The sequence below is a fragment of the Macaca thibetana genome, chromosome 8 (assembly GCF_024542745.1).
Source record: "Macaca thibetana thibetana isolate TM-01 chromosome 8, ASM2454274v1, whole genome shotgun sequence".
Lineage (NCBI taxonomy): Eukaryota > Metazoa > Chordata > Mammalia > Primates > Cercopithecidae > Macaca > Macaca thibetana.
In genome coordinates this window covers 121732823-121740429 of record NC_065585.1, presented here as the reverse complement: position 1 = coordinate 121740429, position 7607 = coordinate 121732823, and the positions used below count along the sequence as shown (strand labels likewise).

The 7607-nt window shown below is 55.7% G+C and overlaps 1 protein-coding gene across 2 annotated transcripts; it reads right to left on the bottom strand.

Moving 5' to 3' along the window:
- Positions 1–2553: 2553 nt before the first annotated feature.
- DOK2 (docking protein 2) lies at positions 2554–7310 on the bottom strand. Of its 2 annotated transcripts, XM_050801477.1 has the most exons (5): positions 6915–7310; positions 5590–5871; positions 5268–5355; positions 4039–4223; positions 2554–3611 (listed from the first exon to the last, which is right to left on the bottom strand). In XM_050801477.1, the coding sequence occupies exons 1-5, from the start codon at positions 6975–6977 to the stop codon at positions 2991–2993; spliced, it is 1239 nt and encodes a 412-aa protein (XP_050657434.1). In that variant the 5' UTR covers positions 6978–7310; the 3' UTR covers positions 2554–2990. The 2 variants fall into 2 exon arrangements, with proteins under 2 accessions (XP_050657434.1, XP_050657435.1); XM_050801478.1 differs by lacking the exons at positions 5268–5355; positions 6915–7310 and having other exon boundaries at positions 5590–5670.
- Between the last annotated feature and the right edge of the window lie 297 nt (positions 7311–7607).

The following is a 7607-nucleotide window of genomic DNA, read 5'->3' as shown; positions in this document are numbered from 1 at the left end:
ATCCTGAGGCTGGGAAGGGAGGGTGACAGGGGGCACCTTCCGCACAGACAGGAAGGCCCCTCACTGGCTCTCTCCAGGCAGCTGATCCATTGCTCAAGTTCCTTCAACAAGGGAAAAGGCCACAGTGAGAGGAGAAACAGAGGTCACAGCACACCTGGGAGGTCGACGTATATGCCTATGTCTACGCCCCTCTTCCTCCTAAGCGCTAGCTCTTCTGTCCAGTTTCAGGACTCATCTTGCCAGATCAATACCAGCCATCTCCATCTCAATGCATCAGAAACTAAGTTCATCTTGTTCTCAAATCCTGAGTCTCAGGTTGGGCACGGTGGCTCACATCTGTAATCCCAGCACTTTGGGAGGCGAGGTGGGCAGATCACTTGAGGTCAGGAATTTGAGACCAGCCTGGCCAACATGGTGAAATCATGTCTCTACTAAAAAAAAAAATACAAAAATTAACCTGGCGTGGTGGCTCACACCTGTCATCCCAGAACCTTGGGAGGCTGAGGCAGGCAGATTACCTGAGGTCAGGAGTTTGAGATCAGCCTGGCCAACATGATGGAATCCCATCTCTACTAAAAATACAAAAAATTAGCCGGGTGTGGTGGTGCACACCTGCAGTCCCAGCTACTTGGGAGGCTGATGGGGGAGAATCGCTGAACCCAGGATGCTGAGATTTAAGTGAGCCGAGATCGCACCACTACAGTCCAGCCTGGGTGACAGAGCGAGATTCTATCTCAGGAGGAAAAAAACAAACAAACAAACCTGAGTCTTTCTAGAAACCCTGTTTCTCTGTGTTCCACATCCACTAGGAGTCCAAGATCCACAGGTGCTAGCTCTATACCATCTTTTGAATCCAGTCCTTTCTGAATTTCTCCCTTTCCCACTTTTCTTGAGCCAGGATCTTGCTCTGTTGCAGAGGCTAAATGATTCTCCAGCCTCAGCCTCCCAAGTAGCTGGGACTACAAGTGTGCACCATGACACCCGGCTAAGTTTGTTTGTTGGTTTGTTTGTTTTTATAGAGACAAGTCTCATCACCATGTTGCCCAGGTTGGTTTCGAATTCCTGGGCTCAAGTGATCCTCCCACTTTGGCCTCCCAAGTCGCTGGGATCACAGGTGTGAGCCACGGTGCCCAGATGAATTTCCCTTTTTCTTTTTCTTTTCTTTTTTTTTTTTTTTTTTTTTTTTTTTAGACAGAGTCCTGCTCTGCTGCCCAGACTAGAGTGCAGTGGCGCGATCTCAGCTCACTGCAAGCAATTCTCCTGCCTCAGCCTCCTGAGTAGCTGGGATTACGTGTGCCCGCCACCATGCCCAGCTAATTTTTATATTTTTAGTAGAGATGGGGTTTCACCATCTTGGTCAGGCTGGTCTCGAACTCCTGACCTCGTGATCCACCCTCCTTGGCCTCCCAAAGTGCTGGGATTACAGGTGTAAGCCACCTTGCCTGACAGATTTCCCCTTTTCAATTCAGCCCCAACCTACCCCCTCCCACCCCAAGTCCATCCTCCATAGGGCTATTGGGTTATTGCCCTAAAGCTCAGCTTTTATGGGACTCCTTGTTCAAAAGCCTTTAGTCATTCCACCTTTCCCTCTAATTAGGTACAAATTCCCCTTAATACAGTCAGAATCTGCCTTCCCAACAAGATTGTCTCACCTTCCCTGCACTCTGAGCATAGAACTCCGTCCTGAATGCGACACATCCATACCTCCCCATGGTTTCACCCACACTCCCATTCCTAACCAAGACGCTCCTTCATACTCCCTTAATCTCCAAATAACTCCTTCCCACCCATAAACGCCCATCTTACATGGTACCTTTGATATGAAGCCTTTTTGCGCTCCCAAATAGTTACCTCTCTGGCACTCATGGCCCTGTCTGGCCCCTTGTGGCACTCACACCCACTCTGTGACAGACACCTGTGTCTTGTCTCATCGCATCCCCTTCTGGGCAGTGTGCCTCTCACAGGCCAGGCAGTCTACAGCCTCCCACAAACAGTGCTCATGCTCTTGGTGGACTGGGTTGATAGCTGAAGTCCATGGACACACCCTGCCAGGAAAGCAGGTTTTGATAAGAGGAGCAAGCACAAGGACACAGGCTGAGCTGTGAGGAAATGGTGTGCGGGGACCTGGGAACCCAGGCCCAATGAGAATCACAGAGCTGGAAGGCTCCTCCTTGTCCACATGGTGCAACCTCCTCCTTTTACGAAGATGTGCACAAATCTCAGGGAAGGGAAAGGGCCCAGGACCACACAGCTGATGACTCCCACTCCTGGTGCGTAAAAGTCTCCATCAATCCAATTATTTCCTTCCTTGCAGTTCAGCTTTCCCCCACTCCCCAGTGCTTCCCCCACCATTTTTCTGACATTGACCTTATCCCAGCAAAAGGGAGACATGCTTGAACACTATTCCCAGGGTGCCCTGACTTCTATGGGCCTCTGTGAGTAGATGCTTGAGGCCCAGCCTAGGCCCCAAGGGGACCTTGCAGCTGGGAGAGGATGTGATCAAGGGTTGTCAGCTGGAGCCTTCTCTCACACAGCATTCATGCCACATAAAACGTTCCAAAAATGCTTTAATGCCACCGAGAAATCTGAAAGGTACAGGACGCTGCCACCATTCACCTGGGTGCCTGGGCCCGGGCTGTCCCTGAAGTGGCCATGAGCAGGCAGGAGGCTTGCATAGCCAAGCAGCCCAGGCAATTGCTGACATCCTTTGCCCTCTGCCCTAAATGCCCCAGGTTCCCCCTCAGCTGGGGAAAGAAAGAGGAGGAAGTGGAAAAAGAGTAGGAGGAGGGTGGTTCTCTCCAGGGCACCCTTCCTGCTTTGGGATGGTGACTCACCCAGCAGGCCCTGGGAGAGGCAATTTATCAGCCCCAACGAAGGCAGGCCAGGCCTCGGGCTCCAGAAGGGGCAGAGGAGGTTCTTCTGATGCAGTGGTCAGGAGGAGTCACCAGCAGAAGCCAGGGGGGCGGTGGCCCATCCCTCTGCTGCCTCTGTCACTTCGGGCCTTTCTTAAGTACAACATTGTCATACTCAGTTCCTGGCTGCCAGCCAGAGGCAGAGAAATCCTGCCCAGCTGGGTGGATATGCTGGAGGCCAGCAGGGTCCCTGTCAGCTGTTGCCTGCCTCCTCCATGCCTCACCCCGGGGCTCCTGCAGGCTGTCATACAGGGACAGGGCAGCCACTCCTTCCGGCTCATCGTATATGTGGTCGTGTCGAGGAGGAGGGGGCTCCTCAATGCTGTCGTACAGAGGGTCGGCCGGGAGCTGAAGAGGGACTGCCAAGATGCCCCTGAAGTTCTTCCCCAAGGAACGGGCCACCGCATCGAAGGGCACGGCATACTCCCCCTCCGGGCCCCGAGGCCGTGGAGCAGGCACCGGTGTGGTGGGTGAAGGCGGTGGCAGTGAGTCATGGGGCCGGGAGTAGGGGCTCTCAGGCCGGGGCAGCGAGGCGGGGATTGTGGCTGGCTGGGGTTGCAGTGTAGGGGGTGCAGCATTCTTCTGGGCAGAGATGGCCTCTTCCAGGGCCAAGAAGATCTCATTGCCTTGCCGGGTTTCGAACTCAAAGTTGCCCTCTCCAGAAATGCAGCGCCGGCCTGCCTCAAAGGAAAAGGTTACCTGGGCCAGGGAGAAAGGAGGTTATCGGCCAGGCCACAGGGCAAGGATGCCTTTTTTTTTTTTTTTTTTTTTTTTTTTTTTGAGACAGAGTCTCACTCTGTCTCCAGGCTGGAGTGCAGTGGCACGATCTCAGCTCACTGCAACCTCCGCCTCCCGGGTTCAAGTGATTCTCCTGCCTCAGCCTCCTGAATAGCTGGGACTATAGGCACGTGCCACCACGCTCAGCTAATTTTTTTATTTTTTGTAGAGACAGGGTTTCACCATGTTGGCCAGGATGGTCTCAATCTCTTGACCTCATGATCACCTCCTGCCTCCTCCTCCCGCCATCCTCTCTGCCTTGGATGTCCACCTCTGCCTCTCCCTGATCACCCCTCTGTTTGTAGCTTATCCTTTCTCTCAGCCTGCCCTGGTGCACCTTCCCACTCACCTTGTCCCGCCCAAAGCGCCGCAGAAACCTGTAGGGCCAGTTGTACAGCTGGGTCCCTGGCTCGGGCCCACCCCACAGCTCCAGGGCACTCTCCCCAGCCCGGAGGGTATAGGACCCCCGCAGGTGGCACCTCTCGCTGGCTTCTGTAGGTCTCATGGTCACAGCAAATTCCTTGTGGGGGGCAACTGGGGAGAAGAAGAGAGAGAAGGCAAAGGCAGTTAATGGGAAACAACTGGCCTGCCTCACCACTGCCCAGTTCTAAATGAGTGTACCAGAAGTTTTCTAGAAAGAGTATTATCCACGCACTCATGGCCCCCTACCTGGGCCTTGGAGGCTGCGCTGCTCTGTACCAGGTCATACTCTCCAAAAGGTCAGGTACCTCCACCACCTACCCTAGTAGGCATCAGGCCCCTACCCACATCCACCCCAATCTCATGCCCACATCCTTCCTGCCCCTGTCGCCAGAGCCAGTCTTGTCTTCCCCACCCCATCTCTCACCCCAAACCAGCCACCACCCCAGTCCCTATGGTCACAGCTGCAGGTGAAGCCTTGGCCCTGCCCTCCCACTGCTGGGGCCCTGGGGGTGGAGCTTAGATGGAAGACAGATGAAAGCTTCTCCTTCCTCCACCAGCTCCCCAAAAGCAGCACCCAGGGCCGGGTGTGGTGGCTCACGCCTGTAATCCCAACACTTTGGGAGGCTGAGGCAGGTGGATCACCTGATGTCAGGAGTGCGAGACCAGCCTGGCCAACATGGTGAAACCCTGTCTCTACTAAAAATACAAAAAATCAGCCAGGCGTGGTGGCAGGCACCTGTAATCCCAGCTGCTCAGAAGGCTGAGGCAGGAGAATTGCTTGAACCTGGGAGGCGGAGGTTGCAGTGAGCCAAGATTGTGCCATTGCACTCCAACCTCAGCGACAAAAGCAAAACTCCGTCTCGAAAAAAGAAAAAAGCAGCACCCTCACCTGGGCCCCCTGCCTTCCCCTCTCCCACCAGCAGGCCCTAGGTAAGATGAGGTGAACCCAGGGAGAGACTCAGGGCAGGGCAGGCTCCCCTAGGTTGGGCTGCACCCGGAAGCGAAAAGGAGAGGCTGATAAGGGGGCTGGCCCAGGCTGGCAGTAACCACAAGGCAGGAAGACTCGGGGCCAGCAGCTAGCCAGCCCACACCTCCTCTCCACCTCACCCTGGGGAGAGCCCCTGGGGGAGAGCAGGGCAGCCCCCGCCCCCTCACCTGTGGCCGCGCTGCTGTACAATTCATTTTCCTCCATGCAGGGCCGGCTCTGTTTTCCCTCTGGCCCCGAGAGCTCCTTCCTCTGCCCCTAGGGAGGAGGCCCCAGGTCTCACCACCTTCCCCGACCAGGCCCCGCTCTGGCCCAGGCCTTCTTTCAGGCCACCTCAGCCTGCTGGCTTTGTCTGCACACTGGGTTCGGGTCCCCGCCATCGAGGAAGCACCCCATTACCCTGACCTCATCCTCTAACACTTGCCCACAGGAAGCATCTAACACCCTCGGTCTGCACGCCCCCTTGCCCTTTGGGCACCCCGGGCAACTCACGGGGAAGGCCAGGAGGCAGATGGCCTGCACCCAGTCGCCGCGCTCTGCAGCAGGGGCCGCCAGCAGGTACAGGCGCTCCTTGGTCTCCAGTAAGAAGGCACTGGTGTCCCGGGGGCTGCTGGCCTCTCCGCCGGCCTCGGCCACCCGCAGGCAGTCACTGAGGCGGATGACCTTCCGGGCAGCCTCACCCCGACGTGGCTTCTCCGGGCCCTCCTGCAGCTCCAGCCGGGCCAAGGCGCAGTCCGATTCTCCATACAGTGAGGCCCCGAAGCGGCGCCATTTCTGTGCCAGAGGCGTGGGAGGCGGGGGCGGGAGGGAGCCACCCAGAGATGGGAGATGGTGAGCCAAGGGGAGAAGAGGAACCGTGGAAGGGGGACTGGAGCAGCCACTTGGAGATGGGGAGAGAGAGGTGAAGATCACAGGAGACCCAGGGAGGCAGAGATGAGGACAGTGACTGCAGGAATTAGAAAATCGGAGATCAGCCGCCAGCCCCGAGAAAGAGGGCCACGACCAGGAGCAGAGACTGCCCAGGCAGAAAGCAACACAGGGATGCGCCCGAAGCAGGCTGCAAGAAGGCCAAACAGGCCCACCGCAGCGGACTCCAGTCCCGGAGAGGAAAGCCGGGCAGTGGCCGAGGCCCAGAGGAGGGAGTGAGGAGGGCGGCATGTGACCCGGGCTGACAACTTATTTTCCTTCCGTACAAAATCCTGATGGCAGCCCTGTTCTCCAGGAACTTCTCTCCACCCTCCTGAACCTTGCTGCCTCACTGCTTGATAGGTTGGGCCATGAGAGAGAGACAGGTATTCCCGCCAGTATTGGTTGGGGGACGAGGACTTCCTGGTTCAAGGAGGCCAGGGAAGGAGAAAGAGGATGGACAGCCGGCTGGGGTCCAGGCCCCTAGAGGCCCCAGCCCAAGCTGAATACCAGCCACATGCATCCCACTGGGGTGGGGAAGGAACCTCTACTGTCATCCTAAACTATCCCTCCAGCTGCCCATTCCATTCCCTTCCAAGGTGTCCGGTGAAAATAAGTCAACACAGAGCAAGAGAGCAAAAGAGGCAAGAGATGAAGCCAGCACAGCGCCCTACCCCCACCCAGGGCAAACAGCCCTCAGTAAAGAGCACAGTTTGGGACCTGGTTGGGGCCTGGTTCAGGAGACAGAGTCTGGTAGGAAAAGAGCCCTCCCAAAGTTGAGCTCTGGGTCTAACTTGGTGGGTGCACAGTCAGACCTATAAGGGTTTTGAGTATGAAACTCCCTCTCCACCCCAGGAATTCTAGCAGCCCCCCAGGCCTCCTGTCCAACCCCAGCCCAGCCTCACTCCTACCTTTCCAAACGTCTGTTGCTGCTGAAGATACAGGAAGCCTTGTTTCACTGCCCCGTCTCCCATCCTCTGACCATCTCCGAGCCCCAGGCTTCAGCAATCTCCTTCTCTCCTGCCCTTGCCTCTCTCTTCTCAGCCGTGTGTTCCCCTTCTCTGAAGTTCATTTCCTCTCTGCCTAGGGTTTTCTACACTATTCTAGTCTGCTCGATGACGACAGGCCGATAGGCCCTGTGGTTTCTTCTGAGTGTGTGTTCTTTTTTTTTTTTTTTTCTGAGTGAGTTTTATACTCAAGCTTCCTGCATTTTCAGTGAGTTAGAGACAATTGCCAAAAAGCCAAATGCCAGCTCTTCAGTGAGCAACAGTTCAGGTACAGAAGTTGGCACAGGGAGGCACCAGCAAAGAGTGGCTGACCGGCTGGAAAAGAGACCCAGAAACCAAACTAGACAGTGAAATCAGTAGCAGAAGGGCCCCACCTTAAGCTGTACACAAGTTGGAAGGGACAAACCACTAAGTTACCTGAGGCTTGGAAAGTCTGAGGAATTTATTTGAGGCCACCAAACCAGAACCCAGCCCTCTCAACTCTTAACAGCTAGAACCATACACATGGCATTGCACGGAGAGAAATATAAGACAGCTCATGTGGGCCTAACCAGATACCACTTTCACATATGCACACACACACACACACACACACAC

Bases quoted from the DNA above. Each gene is read 5' to 3' on its own strand.
- DOK2 (XM_050801477.1), bottom strand. From the start codon at position 6,977: ATGGGAGACGGGGCAGTGAAACAAGGCTTCCTGTATCTTCAGCAGCAA. The intron at 5,356-5,589 runs GTGAGTTGCCCG...CCTCCTCCCTAG, and splicing joins TCTGCCTCCTGGCCTTCCCC to GGGCAGAGGAAGGAGCTCTC. The intron at 3,612-4,038 runs GTGAGTGGGAAG...TCCCTGGCCCAG, and splicing joins GGCGCTTTGGGCGGGACAAG to GTAACCTTTTCCTTTGAGGC.